This window comes from Euwallacea fornicatus, chromosome 2 (assembly GCF_040115645.1).
Source record: "Euwallacea fornicatus isolate EFF26 chromosome 2, ASM4011564v1, whole genome shotgun sequence".
Taxonomy (NCBI): Eukaryota; Metazoa; Arthropoda; class Insecta; order Coleoptera; family Curculionidae; genus Euwallacea; species Euwallacea fornicatus.
This window is the reverse complement of record NC_089542.1, coordinates 5,105,282-5,122,902: the sequence shown is the minus strand read 5'-3', so window position 1 is coordinate 5,122,902 and position 17,621 is coordinate 5,105,282. Positions and strand designations below refer to the sequence as shown.

Below are 17,621 nucleotides of genomic sequence, written 5' to 3'. Positions count from 1 at the left end.
AAAAGCTTGTTTAAGTTTTTAATTCAGGCTTCAATTTTAATATCTGTTTTGATTGGCCAAAACTAGACAATCAGCTATACATCGACTTAAGTCTCGTAGTGTAACCTCACATGCTGAAAAAAAACCCTCAACATTTTACTTTTTTATCAACATAAGCGAAGCTCGATAATTGCTTTCCCCAATTCAGGCCGATCAATGCAACTGCCGGAGATTTAGAAGGGAAAAAATTCAAATCAAACACCAAAGTTTTTGTATTTAGATATTTAATTGTCATAAAGGCGACATACGAAACCACCATTTTCAGGATATTATAGGATTATACCGAAATAAATATATAAAAGTATTAAGCTAGATTGGGACTGTGCACCAGACACAATCACGGAGGTTATCAAGTAAAAACTTTCTCTTAGATGAAAAACCCGAGATTAACGAACACGAGGACTAAAATCTAGTCTTCATCGTCGGTGTTGCCTCCGTCTTCACCATTCTTGAGGCCTGGCTCATCTTCATCCTCGCTAGACGCCTGAACAAACAATAAATAAAATGAGGAAAAACTTAAGTACCTTCAAACAACAAACCTGGCCCTCTTCCTCATCCTCATCATCGTCATCTCCAGCGACTTCTGTATTCTCCATTTCCGCTCTTTCCATCTGCTTAGCAAGGTCGGCCTCATCAGTAGCAGTCACCACTTTAGGCTAAATACATGAAGATATAAAAAAAATCTTTAAAACAATATAACCTCAATTCTTACCGCCATTTGAATAGTAAACACTCCACCCAACTCCCCTATTGACTTCTTTATAACCTCAATGGCTTCATTTAGTATCCTCAAACCATCTTGCTTTTCCGGAGTTGAGGTAGTCATTACTAAAAAGCTATTCTAAGAAACTAAGCATAGACAAATAAAGAGAACTAACCATAGAGTGGGGGGGCTATTAAATTAATTCTAATAGGCAGTTCTTCAGTGGACAAAGCAAGACCTGTCTTAAGAGCAGTTTTAACTGCATCAATACCTTCGTACCCATAACAGGCACATTCAATATCAGCCCTGATTTTTACAGCTTGAGAAGTAAGTTTACGTTTGATGTTGCTGAGGAGTACTTCTTTAGTTTTGTCATCTAATTCACATTCAGCTAATATACTTGGGTCTCTGACAGATTTAAGGACGTTAAAAAATTATTTAAAAGTTGTGAATGGATAACTTACGCCACCGCCTGCTTAAAAAAATCATAGGCCGCAGCTTTGTTTTTCTTGTATTTCTCCTCAAAATGCCATGCAGTCTTTTGGTAGAGTTCCTCTAGCTGGTCGTCAGACTCATATTTCAGCAATTCAGCTACATGCCTAAGAATTGAGTTCACTGCTTTGGCTTTGGCGAACCTTTCAGTACATTTTTCGACGTCCTCAGCACTTACTCTTCTTTTTGATAAGTCTGATGGATTACATTAAGAAACCATCCTGAAAAAAATGATAGAACTTACCAATATAGCCCTTTTCTTTGTCCACTCTGATAACCACTACAGGTTCAGTCTTGCCTACTCTAATGAGCTTATTAATGGACCTGATACGTCTCCTGGACAACTCGGAAAGCAAAATCATGCCTTCAATATTATTATATTCAAGCAAGTGCACATAGGCTCCCATTTCGGCAATAGCGCGCACATTGACCATGACCACATCTTCAACTTCAGGGTACTTTTCCTTGTAAAATCGACACGAAAGGGGCATTTTTAGCTGAAAATATGTTTGGTTTGAGGTTAGAATGAACATGTGGTGGAGCTGGTAGCGGAGCAACTGTCACCTGTCAGGCTTGACAGTGTGATGTGCCCTAGGGTGGCCCTTCGGTTCCCTAGGTACTCCAGAACCTGGTGAAAAAAAATCTCCCCCTAGCACTTCCGGCAGGTCATTCTAGAACAACTGCCGGAAGAAAAAAAAAGAGCCTGGGTTAACCCGCACCTGCGCGGCCCCCTTTTTTTCTGGGTTTTTATAGCAGAGGATCTGGGAAGACTAAAAAGGAAACGTTGTAATTCTCAAGGGCAGACACGGCGAGATAGGTTTTAAGTATCGTGCGAGATTTATTTTCTTCTTTCTTCACAATCATATTTGCGAGCTAATTTGTACAATATTTACATATTTACACAAGTGCTTAGTCTATTCCTACAACCTCCGTAAACGCAAGTCGGGTAGTGAAAGTGCCTAACTAGCAAACCTCCGACAAACATTTAAATTTTAGTATGGGCGCCCATAGGGGGGGGTTCTTAGAGATTTACCTGTATTTATTTAAGCAAAAGAGGCAGTTTTCTAGTTTTAGGCCTTTTGAATGTTGTAGATAACCAAAATTTGGATATTTTTGGAAAAGATAATTACAATCCGGTTTAGAAAGTACAGATGAATACTAATGACGACAAATTATCGATCGTATCGTGGTATCGACTTTTTGTTGACACAATGTAAACAATGTTGATTGAAACAAAAATTAACTTTAAAATTGAGTAATGCACATTATGGCGGGTATTTAATAAAGTCAAAATCAAGACAATAAGCGACTCTTCGTTTAAATATACTAGAAATCTCATTATTGCTTCTGGAACAAAAGAAGAAATAAATACATTTGTTTACATATATTCAGTCACATCTCTATACACACATTGCGCACCACAACCTCATTTTCCGACACGTTCTTTCTATGTCAACGCTGTAGTTGAAAACATCCATATTTCTTTGCTTCAGTGCTGGTATTGAAACTAAACTCGGCCAGAATAAAAGCATACAATGGTAAGGATCCACTGGCCTTCATAATTACCCCTTAACAGGCTCCTTTCTCAGGACTCCGCCATTCCGAAGTTTCAAGCAAGCAAAGATGTGAATCCCGAAAAACCGGGGCAAGATTTAGCTCCTATTCATCGTATTCGTATTACCCTCACGTCACGTAACGTGAAATCCTTAGAGAAGGTATGTTCAGATCTCATTGATGCCGCCAAGAAGCAAAAGTTGCGAGTTAAGGGGCCTGTGAGGTTGCCAAATAAGATCTTGAGGATTACTACAAGGAAAACACCGTGCGGAGAGGGATCCAAGACTTGGGATAGGTATTTCGGAGCTATATTTACGATTCTATTTTAGTGATTATTATTTTGTAGGTTTCAAATGAGGATCCACAAGAGAGTAATTGATTTGCATTCTCCTTCAGAGATTGTGAAGCAAATTACATCAATTAATATTGAGCCTGGTGTCGAAGTTGAGGTTACCATTGCAGATGCTTAAAATTTTATTTTCTGTTTTCAATTAATTAAAAATGAATAAAAATTGAAAAATCAATTATTGGTTTTATTATTAATTTCAGACTAAAAATGATGGTTAGTTTCTTTGTGTACCTGAAATATTTTTCAGTGTGTTAGACGAAGAGAGATGATATAAGCACCCATTTTTGATCTTCAATTTGAATATGTAATTCTTGCAGCAAATTCTTAAACAGACAAGTTGGCTTAATATATACTGAGATATTATTTAAATACATGTTCTATATTGCAAAAATACTAATTAGTCTCCAAAACGGATTCATTAGCAATTACTCTGACACTATCATTGTTGTTTTTTGATTTTGACATCCGACAGTAGTGGCATTGACGTATATACCTCCGCGGCTTATTAACGGCATTTTTACAAAAAACTAATCAATTTCGTATTATTGAGGGCCCCAATTCCATATTTTTGATACCCCAGGCAAAAACCCGAATGGTGAAATCACTGTCGGCCCCTTTAGAGACTCGGAACCAACATTTGCACGAAACGTAGAACCTCGAGGCTTGCGTTGTAGCCCAGTGGAGTAGCGGTCGTTCCACAAGGGCGTCCATGTCGACCGCTCAACTGGCCGACTGCGATTGCGTTTAATTTCCCATTATCCCATTGGACGGCCATTATTGCTGGACGCCGTATATGACATTTGTGATGTCCACTGAAGGGGACTCCGTAAAAAGCGGCTTGTCAGAGGTAAGTGGAGCCCTAGGGGCACTTTTTTTGTTCGCCGTAGTTTGTGAGTTTGATAGGGCTTCGTACCCTGTTTTTGTTTCACTCAGATCGACACTCTGTGGCCAAAGAAACGTTGTGTTTGCGGAGGTGCCAACCAATATGGCGTGTTGTTGGAAAAAGCGGGAAAACGTTTTTCCCAATAAAATCACAAAATATTTCTTAAAAACTTAATACTTTATTAATCTACGATCTTGAACTCACCCCAAACCAGCCCCAAAAATTCCTAATTATATTATGCAACCCATGTATAGAAGCACATGTTTTATGATAGTAAACATTGGCCTACAGCAATAAATCTTAAGTTTTTTCAAATAAATTTCCATTGCAGACAAATGACAAGACCGTCATTGATAACCACAGTACAGATGACTCATCCCAAGATTCAGTTGAGAGCAAAGAGACTCCAGGCTCGAAACCAATAGAGAACAATGTTGCCTCTCCCATCGATGACAAACCAAAGGAGGAAAGTACTGAAGGCGAGTCAGATCATGAGACTGCTAGCAAACCTAATGATGATGCTGATACTTCGGCTGAGCCTGAGATAGATAAACCTGAAGAAGAAATAAGTGAAAAAGTGGAGAAAACTGAGGAAAAGTCGGAGAATGGCAAGGAGGAACTCGAACCAAAGAAAGGGGATGAAACAAAGCTAAATGACAAGGAATCAAAGAAAGAAAAGGTTTCAAGTGAGAAAGAAGACGAAGAAGAAGAGGAAGAGGAAGAGGAAGTGGTGGAAGGAGAAGAAGAAGGAAAGCCTGACAAAAAAGGAGTACCTCTTCTGGATCAACCCCTTGAAACAACAGGCAAACGCGAGCGTAAAAATGTTCAGAGATTTGAAGAAGATATAAAGAAACCTGAATCCACGGTAGTGGAGTTTGAAGAAGGTAAAGGCACAGCTTTAGGAGAAATCCCTCGAGTCGAAGCTTCAATAACCCGTTTCAAAAATGATGATCTCAAATACCTGCATAAGCTGCTCTTTAATGCTGTCACAAATAAAGTCCACTTTAAGAAGAACATTCGCAAATTTAACGGTTTCCCCTTTAATAAAGACTCTGATGATTACACTAAAAAGGTGGAATCTTTAAAAAAGAATGAGGTGGGTGTAGTGTTGTTTTAGAGGCAAAGGTATAATTTGCTAATTTCAGGTGAAAATCCTGAAAACGATTTGTGAAATTTTGGATTTGTCCAAAACAGGCACTAAGGAGGAGCTGGTTGAGAAGATAATGGAATTCCTGGTGGAGCCTAAAGATTCTGGGAAGCCTGTGGGGGGCACTGGGCGTCCAAAGAGGGCTTCTGCAGTGAGAGCCAATAACAGAGGTGGGTTGTTTGTGTGATTTGTGTCATTTTTGTTGGCCAATAGTATGGAAAGTTTTAATATGGGAAGAAAACTAATGGAGGTTAAATTTTGGGTAGTTCATGTGAGCATAAAATAATCTTTTTTAGCTCTGAAAGTACATTAATGCAGGTTAGTTTTTAATGGCAAAGGAATGCAGATCTTTTACCTCAAAGATATTTTAAGATTGATTATATTTTTGCATTAAAAAGAAAATAGAATCTTATGTAGTTCCCATGATCTCAACAGAATCCAAGTAAAGACGTATAAATTGACTATTTGGTTTAGATTTTTGCTTAAGGAAAATTCATAATAAACAGTATTTCAAATGTTAATTCAAATTAGGTTTTGAGAGCAGATGGTTATTTTTTTGTTCTTAAAAATGGACAAGAAACTATTCATTTTACTAAGACTTCTGAAACTTCTAAAAATATATTAAAAAAGGTACTAAAAAGCTTAATAATATGATTTTTTCGATACAGCAAGTGACGTAGGACTCACTTTGTTCAGCTAGGGTTGAAATGATGAATAATACACATGGTAAATAGCAGTGATGTCGGTTATCAAGTTACACCTGGTTTAGGCATAAGTACTTTATGTCAGTTTAGTTGCGGATAGAAAATTTAAGTATAGAGAGCGGGCATTGGTTAGATTCTTAGTTGTTTCTCTATGGAACAAACTTTCTTCATCTTCATACTATTGGTCGACAACTTTCAACTGAGCAACCTTGACAGTTGCGATAGCAACGCTACTCCGCAGACACACAGTACACCGAAAAATCTGTCTTTTAGGCCTAATACAATGTTTGTCTGTAGGGTATTCGTCGCACGACGATTATTCCAGCGATGAACGGCACGCATCTCGGGCTAAACGAGACAAAGGTACCCCTTTCATAGCTCTGATTAATCATTGCTCGTTGCGCATTATTCATTTTTGCTTGATTTAACTGCATTCGGATTGGTCAATGAGAATGTTCCCCATCGTAATGAACCCAGGTGCGACAAGATGGCGTTACAAAATGTCGCAGTAAGACAAAGATGAGTGAAAAAACGAGTCCAATTTGTCGCCCTTGGTGCACACTTTTTGAATTGCCTAGTTCGTCATTTGGGGTAACCCTGGATGGAGAAGCTGTCCATTTATGACAAAGAGTCCCGTCAGGGCTGCCAAGTGTTTTCACGTGTTGAGCGCCGCATTGCATTGTAGTGGTCTCTGGTCAAGGGTATTTGAAGTACTATAGGATTGCGTACTACTACGGAACTGCCAATGCGCCATATACAGTCCTATAAGGTTTCTATTGTCCTTGGTTTTGGTAATGTAATTGTGGCAACCCTGGTTGTTTTAGTCTAGTCGTAGAACAAAGTGACACTATATGTCAGAAAAATCATCAGAAACGCGAGTAATATTGAAAAATTCTGTTATTTTTTAATTTTTTGTTTTTAAAATGTTATTGAGGATTTTACTGAGAATCGAACCCTCACCAACTGACAGGAATTATAGAAAATGATGCTGTTTTTGGCTTGTCAGGGCTCTATATCTTTCCAAGACAATTTTGAAATATAGTGTCAGTTTCTAGGGTTGTCAGCTTTTTTAATTTTTTAACTTTTCTTTAACAAATGCATCGGTTGTGGTCTTTGGAAGTATAATTACGGCATCCATGCAGTTGTTGTCAACCGTACAATAATCATCGATTTCATTCCATTTGTAATGAAATTCAGGTTTCTTATTATCAAAGTCTTATTGTGACGTTTAGTATTTCCATTGATTGTTGAGTGGTGCTGACGTCAAAATAGTTCTTGTAACATTTGTCTTCTGTGATAATCAAAAATCATAACGTAACATTTGATATTTCGAGAGGTTGACACGGCTGCAATCCTAGCTGTAAATGCTAAAGTCCACACATGCCATGATGGCGGGATTGCCAGTGTTTCTTCTTGTCGCAAACTGCATCCTCGGGGATTGATCGCGCGTGATTAGCCGTAGATTAGTGCAAAACACTTTTGACAAACCACGTATAGGTAAACGGGCTAATCTTAAAGACGAGAGCTCCAGCGACGAGGACTTCAAGCCGGGTGACGTGTCCGAGGGTAGCGACGACAAGCCTCGCAAGCGCAAGCGAGGCCGTCCCCGGAAGGGCGGCTCTTCCGACGAGGACGAGGCCAGTCTTACCGAGGGCTCCTCCGACGAGAGTGACGTAAGTGTTCTCTATTCTTCGATCTATCTTCTTCAGTATCTTTGTTTAGGACGCACCGAAGACGAAGCGCAGGAAATCCATCACCAAATCAAACAGCAAATCCAAATCGAAGCGCCGGGGACGGCCAACCAAGGCGGCCGCTGCCAGTGCGCCGCGTACTAAAGGACGAAGGTCCGTTGAAATTTACTGCAGAAAGTTGTGTCGCTATTAAAATTTTCAGGGGACGTAAGGTCAAGGACGTGTCCTCGGAGGAGGAGGAGGAGGAGGAGGAAGAGAGGATGGACGAGGGCAGTTCGTCGGAAGACGAGCCCTTGGCCAAGAAAAAGGCGAAGGTTAACGAGCCACCCTCAGATGACGACATCAAGGCCTTCATCAAAGACGTACTCGACGGGGCCAATCTGGAGGAGATCACCATGAAGACTGTGTGTCAGAGGGTGTACGACAATTATCCGGACTTTGATCTTACCGCTAGGAAAAGCTTTATTAAATCCACAGTCAAATCGGTGAGTATCGTGTCGAGTCTCGCAGCGGCATTACGAGACTTAGCACTAGTGATCACAGCGAGGATGAAACCTGAAAGTGACACGCAACTATTTTATTGGTGGAAAAACGTGTTACATACTATGTGACTAAATTTTTTTACTTTTGTGATTTTTCCACCCGTCACATGATTTTATCTTTTGGTTTAACCAACTGTCATTTTTCCAGCTTATATCAACGTGAACTGCACTACCTAGACGCTGAAAGCAACTTAATTTGTCTGATTATGATCAACACGGCCACCGTTTCGCTCTTTAAGTACAAAATCCAGTTTCGTCGTCTCAATAAGGGTTTCGGTTCGGTTTTTAACGCCCTCCCTTACAATACTTACACGCGTTTCTATTATTTTTAGTGCATTATGATGTTTTTTTTTTTTTTGTAAAAATTAGGTTAAATTGTGCCGAGTGGTGCTCGGAGAGTGCGCGCGCATGTCTTCACGGCCATTCCCGCGAAGAGAAACCCCCATTGCTGTAAAGGTGTTTTAATTGTCTACTATTCTTATGGTTGTTCAATTGAGTGGATTTTTTTTTAAACTTCAGTGAGTAGCCGTTTTTTGTTGATTTCGAAAACTACCAAAAACGTTTTTTAAAATGGTAAAATTGAATGAATATTGAGTAGTCGTTAGTATTATATTAGCAGATACATATTTCTTATATTTGTTTAAACAAAGAGAATTTAAAAAAAATATAACAAAACTGAGGAATGACTGCTTTTGTTTGTTTGACTTTACCTTGTACATTTTCGACTTAGTTTACATAGCTCATAGTGTTTATTTGCAGTGCTTAGATCAGTATTAGCGGAACGATACCTGACGGCTGTCCGCATATGCGTACATTACCGCACGGATTTTAAAATTCCCGGTAATTTTTATTCATTATTTCCTTTTTAAGAGACCTTTAAGGTGTACTTCTGCCACTGAAGATTCAGTTGCATGGCATGTAATATTAACAATATGGTCTATTTCTGCATTTTATACTTGGTTTCTTTTCGATATTCTCTTATTTATTTCTTACTCGTTCGCTGCAGAAATTATCACCTAAAATAACGGCAAAACATCCAGTCGTGCTCAATTAAAATGACCTCAATTACGGGTAAATTAATCACTTTGATAAACCTTCTAAAGATTCTAAGAATGACGCCATCATACATTTTAACCATGAGTGACGTAATTCCTTTAAATAACCCGCCATAGCTCCGACCATCTTGGATTGCTACGCAGCGCGTCCGCTCCTAACTGAAAAATAGTGCCGCACTTTTCATTAAAAAGCTCCTCGATCCGAGTTTTACCAATCAAACTTTCAATTAAATCTTTAAACTTATGTTATCTTAATGGAGTTTCCATGCGGTTTTACCTCAAAAACTACATAAAACACGCGTAAATAGAGCAAAAAGAGTGAGGTTAGATGAACTTGTCAAACAAATTTCTTCGCGTCGTTGGCCGATCCAGTGTATCAGTCATCGCGAGAGTTGTTTATGTGGTGAATGGCCCATCCCAGCCCGTCTGTGTATGTGTGTGCCGTGCCCATATAACTGCCAAATCCTCACTTAAGTTGTTACATGGATTACTACTATTGCTGATAAGGTAAGCGCTCCCCAAACAAAGCCCCAGAGGGACCCCTTAACAGACCGAAAAAACGCTACTTTCGCAGCTATTTTTAGGCGTTATTATGGCTCGTAGCGATACAGGAAAATTGGCCTGTGAATTTTGGTAAACAAAGCCGTTAATCTTTCGGGACTTGGATTTTAATGGGACATTGTGATGTTTTGTCAATAATATAGTCTTTAGGGCACTTCTTTGTTTGACCCATTTATTTAAACTGTGTCAGCTGGACAGATCCCAGTGTTTATTGATTTTTCTCTTTTAAAGATGCTGTAGAAAATTTATAATAATTCGTTACCACTTATAAAGCAATTGGGAAAGTCCTCAAAGAGAAGTTTTATTTGTTTGGAAGCCACTTGAAGAGTTGTAGAGACAGCCTCCTTTTAAAATCAAAATATTTAAGATCACTGTTAAAGTACCTAACTGTTTTTTTTTTGGTTCCTTAAAATAATAAACTTCTTGGGTTTTAAAGGGGGCTTAACCCTTTTTGTGTGCTTCTGATATCTAACAGAAGCAGTTAAAAGTTCAAATTTTTGTCCAGTGAAATTCATAAAAATGAGATATTAAAGCTTGGAAGCAATTTCTCAAAGTCATAAACACCCATTAAAGTAATCAATTGTTTTTTAAAGGTTTGTTTTGAGGGGTTTCTTCCTGAGAAACGATGAGACCTCTTTGATTTTTGTTCCTATTCGGCCTTACACATTCCTCTTACCCGGTCCAATAAATCAAATTATATAATAACTAAAAATAACACCTAAATTGTCCTCAATCAGTGTATAAATAACACTGACGACCTTTGTAACCTCTTCAAACGCCCATGGACAAGAGAGTCATTCCTTTAATTTTTCAATTTGGGGCACTTTTGCTAGTTTCCTGCGAATTATTTATTACTGTATAACACAGCAGCGTTGTCGTTATTCGTTTTCTGATCCAAATATCTTGTCAGTTTGGGGTTAATATACCATTTGATAAGAACTGGTCAGTTTTTGTGTAAAATCTACATCTAATTTGTTAATTTGCATATCAAAATAATGAAAAGAGCACCTGATGCTTTTAAGACGTACTATTACTGGTTTGCTGATCCCTAGGTATGGCATCATTACAAAACTATTTTGTTTCTCCAGCAATTCTTGTAAACTTGACGATTTGAGTCCACGAATGTCTTGAATTAATTGTTGAATTAGCCAAGTCAAAAACAAGATGGTTTCTTGAAAGTCCAAACGCTAGTTAACTGTCCTAATGACAAATAAGTAATCTGGATTAACTTTAGGGTTAATCTAGAGAAATATTGTTTCTTTAGTTCCCTAGGAATGACGCCACTGACTGACGTCGCAATGCTTTTGGTGATGTTTCTTTTATGAAAATTCATTAGATAAATATGTCATTTCAGTTATGAAAATGTGCTGTCACTTGCGTGCAAATTTTTGATTATTTTTCTTTGTTCATGTTAATGTAATTGACTGTGTCGCATTTGCAAAATGTCTCTTGACAGCTTTAGTCTTTATTCTAATGCTGTGTCACTGTCAGGAATTGGTAACTGTAGCTGATCTACCCAATTGTTTCTTCTTTGGGCACGGGAAAGAGAATCACTAGCTGACGTCACAAGTATACTAGTGAGTTGGGTTTGAAAATCATCGGTAATTTTTGAAATTCTGTAATGTTGTCAGTTTATTTCAATTTCCAAATAATTTTTTTTGTTCCTCGTGATTTAAATATAATTACAAAAATTGTGTCAACTTCAGCCTTGATATTGCCGGTCATTTGTTACGTCGTTTTTTGCAATATTATCAGTTTGTACAACCAAAATTTTCTTTTGTATCTTCTATTCTCTTGTCGTCCCACTTTCGTTGGAAAAACCGACGGTTCATTGTTGAATCGATGGCATTTCCTCTTTTAGAACTTGCGGTCGCATTTCCGGCGATTATTTCAAGCGTGCGCTCGCAAATTAATTCCGCTATTTGGGTTAGAAAAGAGCACCTGAATGCGAAAATGTCGCTGGCTTTTTAAATTAAATCCATTTTCAGCGGACGGACTTGCATTTGTGTACAATGCAGTATTTTTGTCTGATTTTATATATTTATTGAGAGAATCTTACGTTTAAATGTAAGAAATCCCTAACCGAATGGTTAAGGTCGCTAACCTTGTGTGCGCCCACGAAAACCATTATCGGACTTTCACAACAGGTGGAAAATCGATATAAAAATAGGCGATTTTGATGCCTCAGACAAATGTTTACTAATTGGACACAAAAAGGCCGTTATCAACTACATTTTACCCAATAAACACTTACTAACAAGCTAAATATAAACGCATGTGCAAGTCCAGTAATTCTAATTATAAAGTTACGTAATATTCCGATTAGTTTGTGTAAAAATAACAGGGACTTTGCAATCGCCATTGTAGCTCCAGTAGTTTTAACTGAGGCGCCATCTTTAGTTGTCACTAGATTCTCAAAATCGTGGCAATAAGCCCCAAAATGGTGTCACTAATCAGCGACCATCAATGTGCAACACAATAGGGGCCTGGTTTCTCGTTACGAACATTGACAGGCTACTTACGCAATCCTCGGGCATATGCCATAAACTCGGCAATTAAATCTCTATTACCGGCAGTTAATGACATTCGAATGGAGGCAGCCAAGCAGATAGACACAGAAACGATCACATCTACACATTTTCACCGTAAAAACCAACAACAAGTGGAATTACGAGGCAAACGAACCAGTTTCATGATAACAACAACAACAAAATGATAATTTAAAATAAATTTCGAGGGTTAAGACGCATATTATGCCATATTCGTAACGTAAACAAGATGGTTAAGTGATTTCTAATTTTAGGAGAATTTGACGTGGACAAATCGTATTGAGCAAATCTGTAGAGTTTCAGGCTTTTATGAAGCTGTACCAACAATAACCAGATATCCTGTTTTCTTTTTTTAGAAAAACCCCAAACATGCCCTCTTTAATGTTTCGTTGAACCGTTCGAGCGTCAGAAAATGGCGGATTTGTTCCTGTCAGGTTGCGCAAATCGTTTCGAGATGTCGCTAAAGGCCTGGTGACACTGACACACCCATTCGAGGCACTTCTAAGGTTCTTCAGGATACATTTTTTTTTTGTTAAGAATATTGTCCACGCCACGGCTTGGCACCAACTGACCGGCGCGCCTTGTTATTATTTTTATACCGTTTTCAATCGGAATGTGGATTTTAAAGCTCTATTTTAATGGTTGATGCATGTCTCAAGGACAAGAACAAATGGGCGAAACAACAAAATAGAATTTTTCTCCAGTTCAGACAACCAACAAATTGGTTTCATATACCATCGTAAATTAAAACTGTTTGAACTGGTATTTTACTTCCATCTAAACTCGACTTTCCAGTAATTCTGAATAAGGTATCGAGTTACGTCATTGCACCTAAATGCCTCGGATTCTAATAATTTTCCGAATAAATGATCCGTTTGAATGGTGACTAACGAGAAGAATAATCTGCGGCGAGGTCAAGAGGGTTTAATAATTTAAATTCCCATCGGCAAAGTTTCGCTTTTAACTCTCTCACAACGGGTTAATTGGGGCGTGACGGGATTTAACACTGAAATGCCTTGTGGGGCGTGCAATGGGGTCATCGAAGTCTGCTTTAAATTTCGGCGAAAGCCAATTCATCAGATTTGGCGGAATTTGAGTTTCCCGCCTTAAAAGTTTTCTTGGTTGCTTTCTACTCAATGTTAATGATTTTGGAGGGGTGATTGAGATTATGCAGAAAGCACCTCTTAGAGTCATTGAGTCCCCATTAATACTATTGTGCAAACAAATCCGAGATCTTAAATGATCGTACTTGAATCACCCAAAAATGCCGCAGGGGGTGGAGTGATTGAAGTTACGGCGAAGGTTCTGCTTTGACCTTTCATTAATAGTATTTGTAATTAAATTTGAGGCGCAGATTATAGGGCAAGTTGTCCCTGTGTATCTTCCAAATATGCAGAGTATATTAGGTAAGGTAATCGACGTTATGTGGAAAATACTCCTTTAATTCTTTAAACCCCCCTTAACGCTATTTTGCAAAAACATGTAAGGCCTCTAATTTCAGTTTCATATCTGCCCCCTGAAACTACCTATTACAAATAAATTCAGGGGAACTGAGAATTTGAAGGTTTGTCTAGGCACGTTTGGGGCCCTCAAGACCTACCATGAAGGGCTGAGGTGCTCCCAGTCCTTCTTTGCAGATTTGCAATGATAACGAACTCTCGAATGCCATATAGTACAAACCTGAGCTTGATAAATGTGTTTTCCCGCATTTTCAGCGATAGGTACTTTTTTCAAGAGATTGTCGTGAGACTTAAAATATGTGATAAAACGTGTTGATCAAGTTTTTGAGAATCCTGTAAAATGCAGAAGCAGAACATTTTTATTGTTTTCCATTTATGCTACTTATCTACAAAGGCCTCAATTCGTTGCCCAACCTGTGGAAAAAGCATTCTCATGTTCATTTCCCTAGTTATATGTTTTTTGGGCGTGTGCCTCGCGTAAATACACACACATTCAGTATCAGTGGGAGCGTTCCGCAATAATTGAATGAGAGACATGCGACATGAAATGCCTGCCTCCCTGTTAATTAAACCATAAGTCCGCCTTAATTGGGACACTATAACGCGCACAAGTGTCGCCAATACGTGCTTAAATTCTAGAATAATCAAACCTATTCCCAGATAACAAAAACAATCTAAAAACAACAGGAATGTTATGAAATTCGATCTGATCACCCAGCCGGCCAGGAACCGTTATTATTAGTATTGTTATTAATACTGTGAGTGTTTAACAACCTTAAAATCGAGTAGTTTTATACTGTTTACACCTTGAATTGACATCGGATACCTAGTTAATGATCCTAGTTTGTTGCAGAAGTGTCTAGGCGAAGATGCCTGAAGAAAAGAGGGCAGCTGTAGACAGCGAGGCTTCACCAGCTAAGAAGCTGGCCACTGCCAAAGACGTTAAAGGCAGCAAAAATGGCCTGTTTGAGTGGACTGATGTCACATTGCTGGATGGATCAGTGCTGACTTTGAACATAGATGTAAGTTCTTTCGATTATATGCCATAAAGGAAAAAGTATTATTTAAAATATTTTGGCTTCAAAACCAACTGAAGCATTAAGTTGAAGATATGCAGGTTTACGGTTACGGGGTCAGTTGGTAAGAACATAGTGGGCAGATCCATAATAGGGTGGGGCTATAAATTGAAGGAAAATGTAAAAGCTTCAATCGTAGATTTTTTTAATAGTACTGAGGGCCCACTAAAATATCTGAAACCAAGAGAGCAAATCCTTTTTTGTGGTTCATTTTCTTAAATGCCCCGTTACAATGTTATTAAAGTAAGTGGGTGAGCCCTAATTTTGGCCTCATTCAGACAACTCTATTAACCTGACCACTTCAAAAGCTGGTTTATTACTAATATGGTCTTTTTGGACACCTAGCGCAAAGCTAAAGGCAAAGACCTTTTGGACAAGGTATGTGAGGCCATCAACCTCATCGAAAAAGACTATTTTGGCCTGGTATACTCCGACCGCTACGATTCCCGAAACTGGCTCGAACTGGACAAGCGAATAGCAAAGTTTCTTAAAAGTAAGTAACTCCCATTAAATGAACTCCTTTGCTGTATTGTTATCTTCAAAACCAATAGATGAACCATGGAAATTCAGCTTCGAGGTGAAATTCTACCCTCCTGACCCCGCTCAACTGCAAGAGGATATTACCAGGTACCAGTTGTGCCTGCAGATTCGCAATGACATTCTCGGGGGACGGTTGCCTTGTTCTTTTGTTACTCACGCTCTTCTGGGCTCTTATTTAGCCCAATCTGAATTGGGTGACTATGACGCTGACGCCATGCCCCGCGGCTACCTTAAGGACTTTAAAATCGCCCCCAATCAGAACCAGGATTTGGAAGACAAAGTTTGCGAGTTGCACAAAACTCACAAGTATTTACGTCCGCTTAGTTGATTGATGTAAATTCTCATCTTTTTTGCACCAACAGAGGGCAAACTCCTGCCGAAGCAGAGCTGCATTACCTGGAAAATGCCAAGAAATTAGCGATGTATGGAGTGGATTTGCACCCTGCGAAAGACTCCGAAGGGGTGGATATAATGCTAGGTGTTTGCGCATCCGGCTTGTTGGTTTATAGGGACAGGCTGCGTATCAACCGTTTCGCCTGGCCTAAGATTCTGAAGATCAGCTATAAGAGGCACAATTTTTACATTAAAATACGGCCGGGGGAATTCGAACAGTTCGAGTCTACCATAGGGTTCAAATTGGCTAATCATAGAGCGGCTAAGAAGCTGTGGAAGACCTGTGTGGAACATCATACCTTCTTCCGATTAATGTCGCCCGAGGTAATTCAAAGAAACTCGCTGTTTCCGAGGTTGGGGTCCAAGTTTAGGTACTCAGGGCGGACACATTATGAGACCAGGAAGACTCCGATTGAGAGGCCTGCGCCGCAGTTTGAGAGGTCTTTGACAGGAAAGAGGCTGACTTCGCGCAGTATGGATCGTAAGTACTTGACAATTCAAATAATTTTTCTGTGTGAATTTCTTGCTTATAATAAATATTGTGTCTAAGCTCTTAGCGGAGTTAGACCTGAGGAGGAGTTTAATGAGGCAAATAAGAGGCATACAATGTCCCATCCTCCTGAGAGAATCCCAGACGTGGACAGCCAAACTCCGGCCAAGGTGAAGTCTCCAAAGGAGAAAAAGGAGAAGGTGAGTTTTTAGGTTAAATTTTCCGTTGAATTCATACTCACCGTAACCGGCCATTGTTACACCTCACCACCTAATCGTTTGTGTATGTCACACTCCATCAGCATGGCCGAAAGCTCAGTTCTGGATCGGTCAGGTCCGGCAGCACCGCGAGCTCCGTGGAGGGAGAGTACGATGCCGATAAGAACCAAAAGGTGGTTAAATGCATTCTCTATTTAGTTTTCTTAACGAAACTTGACTTTGGTTCTGCTGTAAATCTTTGCCGCTTTCATGTTTTTTGTAGGTTTGCTGTTGGTTGTAGCCGGAGCTGTGAGGATTTTTATTGAAGAGATTCTCGTTATATTTTCATTTTTGTTTTAAATAAATAGATTAAAAAACAAATCTTTTAGGTTAAAGACTAAAGAATAGTTTTAGGCTGGTTTAGGTTAGTGCAAAAAATTTTGACTTTATGGTGAAGGCAAAGTAATTTGGAAGTTGCCGGCGAGTTACATAGCAAAGACACGAAGTAGTTGGGGTCTTTTTGGCGAACACGTCTATTAATATAGGTACATATGTATATCGTCTGATGTGACTCTATGATGAAAGCGTGACAGTTCCGGACTTAATTCTTGGAAACAATTTCAAATAGTTCTTGTACAAAATATTAGTTTCATTTCATTCTTTTTAATAATACACATGATGAAAATATTCGTTACAAAAATATTCAGCCACACCATTGGAACGAGGGCTCTAAATTTAACCACTCTGTATTTGCAAAACAAGCAATTATTGATCTTAGTTCATTGTATGTCAAAGCAGCAGCGTCGCACATCCTTTTCCGCATTGGTCCTTCTTATTTCGGATAGAGGGTAGCTATATCCCTGTTTTAAAGCTCTTGCTATAAATTCTCACAGTTCGGGATAGTGTGTAGAACCTCATCCAGTTGTCTTGTAGTTGCTTTCATAACACCACATTTGAAAATATTCTTTTAAACAGTTTTTTTGTCTTTAGAAACCCATTGGGGGCGTAGCAGTGCTACCCGCAGGGGGACTGTTTGGAAAGAAAAAGGACGACGGAAAAGACAAGGAAAACCAGAGCAATAATGTTCAAAATGGCGGCGATTTGGGTGAAACTCCTAAGGACCAGAGAGCCAAGGTAAAGTAGTGAATTAGTTATTTGAACGTAGATTTGGGGGTATGTTTACATAGTAGTATATT

At 39.0% G+C, this 17,621-nt stretch overlaps 3 protein-coding genes and 2 long non-coding RNA genes across 15 annotated transcripts in view; 3 read left to right on the top strand and 2 right to left on the bottom strand.

The window, feature by feature from the left end:
* Window positions 1-246: 246 nt before the first annotated feature.
* Window positions 247-2,399, bottom strand: eIF2alpha (eukaryotic translation initiation factor 2 subunit alpha). Of its 2 annotated transcripts, XM_066298552.1 has the most exons (7): window positions 2,268-2,399; window positions 1,479-1,731; window positions 1,207-1,429; window positions 918-1,150; window positions 752-867; window positions 579-695; window positions 247-523 (listed from the first exon to the last, which is right to left on the bottom strand). In XM_066298552.1, the coding sequence occupies exons 2-7, from the start codon at window positions 1,723-1,725 to the stop codon at window positions 449-451; spliced, it is 1,011 nt and encodes a 336-aa protein (XP_066154649.1). In that variant the 5' UTR covers window positions 1,726-1,731; window positions 2,268-2,399; the 3' UTR covers window positions 247-448. The 2 variants fall into 2 exon arrangements, with proteins under 2 accessions (XP_066154649.1, XP_066154639.1); XM_066298542.1 differs by lacking the exon at window positions 2,268-2,399 and having other exon boundaries at window positions 1,479-1,794.
* LOC136348031 (uncharacterized) lies at window positions 1,872-2,773 on the top strand. Its single transcript, XR_010733570.1, has 2 exons — window positions 1,872-2,229; window positions 2,627-2,773. It is a non-coding gene; the product is annotated as an uncharacterized lncRNA (long non-coding RNA).
* Window positions 2,774-3,593: 820 nt separating this feature from the next.
* On the top strand, window positions 3,594-8,790 carry Dek (protein). Of its 6 annotated transcripts, none has more exons than XM_066298482.1 (8): window positions 3,594-3,984; window positions 4,352-5,116; window positions 5,166-5,337; window positions 6,169-6,234; window positions 7,390-7,544; window positions 7,594-7,715; window positions 7,765-8,047; window positions 8,253-8,790. In XM_066298482.1, the coding sequence occupies exons 1-8, from the start codon at window positions 3,931-3,933 to the stop codon at window positions 8,265-8,267; spliced, it is 1,632 nt and encodes a 543-aa protein (XP_066154579.1). In that variant the 5' UTR covers window positions 3,594-3,930; the 3' UTR covers window positions 8,268-8,790. The 6 variants fall into 6 exon arrangements, with proteins under 6 accessions (XP_066154579.1, XP_066154576.1, XP_066154572.1 ...); XM_066298479.1 differs by having other exon boundaries at window positions 7,369-7,544; XM_066298475.1 differs by having other exon boundaries at window positions 6,145-6,234.
* On the bottom strand, window positions 8,430-9,604 carry LOC136348035 (uncharacterized). The gene is made up of 2 exons (XR_010733572.1): window positions 9,494-9,604; window positions 8,430-9,444 (listed from the first exon to the last, which is right to left on the bottom strand). It is a non-coding gene; the product is annotated as an uncharacterized lncRNA (long non-coding RNA).
* Window positions 9,517-17,621, top strand: part of cora (coracle) — a 19,527-nt gene continuing 11,422 nt past the window's right edge. For 3 of the 5 annotated variants that reach the window (XM_066298434.1, XM_066298453.1, XM_066298415.1), the window contains exons 1-8: window positions 9,517-9,666; window positions 14,583-14,751; window positions 15,151-15,298; window positions 15,357-15,651; window positions 15,708-16,219; window positions 16,289-16,428; window positions 16,530-16,619; window positions 17,416-17,559. In XM_066298434.1, coding sequence (XP_066154531.1) covers window positions 14,599-14,751; window positions 15,151-15,298; window positions 15,357-15,651; window positions 15,708-16,219; window positions 16,289-16,428; window positions 16,530-16,619; window positions 17,416-17,559 — 1,482 coding nt within the window. In that variant the 5' untranslated portion in view covers window positions 9,517-9,666; window positions 14,583-14,598. Of the gene's footprint in view, window positions 9,667-14,572; window positions 14,752-15,150; window positions 15,299-15,356; window positions 15,652-15,707; window positions 16,220-16,288; window positions 16,429-16,529; window positions 16,620-17,415; window positions 17,560-17,621 lie in introns of all 5 variants that reach the window. The other 2 variants (XM_066298423.1, XM_066298443.1) reach the window with 2 other exon arrangements.

What these genes read in the sequence shown, in the direction of transcription:
- Dek (XM_066298468.1), top strand. Translation starts at nt 3,931, where the DNA reads ATGACATTTGTGATGTCCACTGAAGGGGACTCCGTAAAAAGCGGCTTG. An exon ending in TAAAAAGCGGCTTGTCAGAG is followed by an intron (nt 3,985 to 4,351) that starts GTAAGTGGAGCC and finishes TTTCCATTGCAG; the next exon opens with ACAAATGACAAGACCGTCAT. An exon ending in GCTCCTCCGACGAGAGTGAC is followed by an intron (nt 7,545 to 7,593) that starts GTAAGTGTTCTC and finishes ATCTTTGTTTAG; the next exon opens with GACGCACCGAAGACGAAGCG.
- eIF2alpha (XM_066298542.1), bottom strand. Translation starts at nt 1,767, where the DNA reads ATGTTCATTCTAACCTCAAACCAAACATATTTTCAGCTAAAAATGCCC. An exon ending in TTTTTTAAGCAGGCGGTGGC is followed by an intron (nt 1,151 to 1,206) that starts GTAAGTTATCCA and finishes TAAATCTGTCAG; the next exon opens with AGACCCAAGTATATTAGCTG. An exon ending in TGTTTACTATTCAAATGGCG is followed by an intron (nt 696 to 751) that starts GTAAGAATTGAG and finishes TCATGTATTTAG; the next exon opens with CCTAAAGTGGTGACTGCTAC.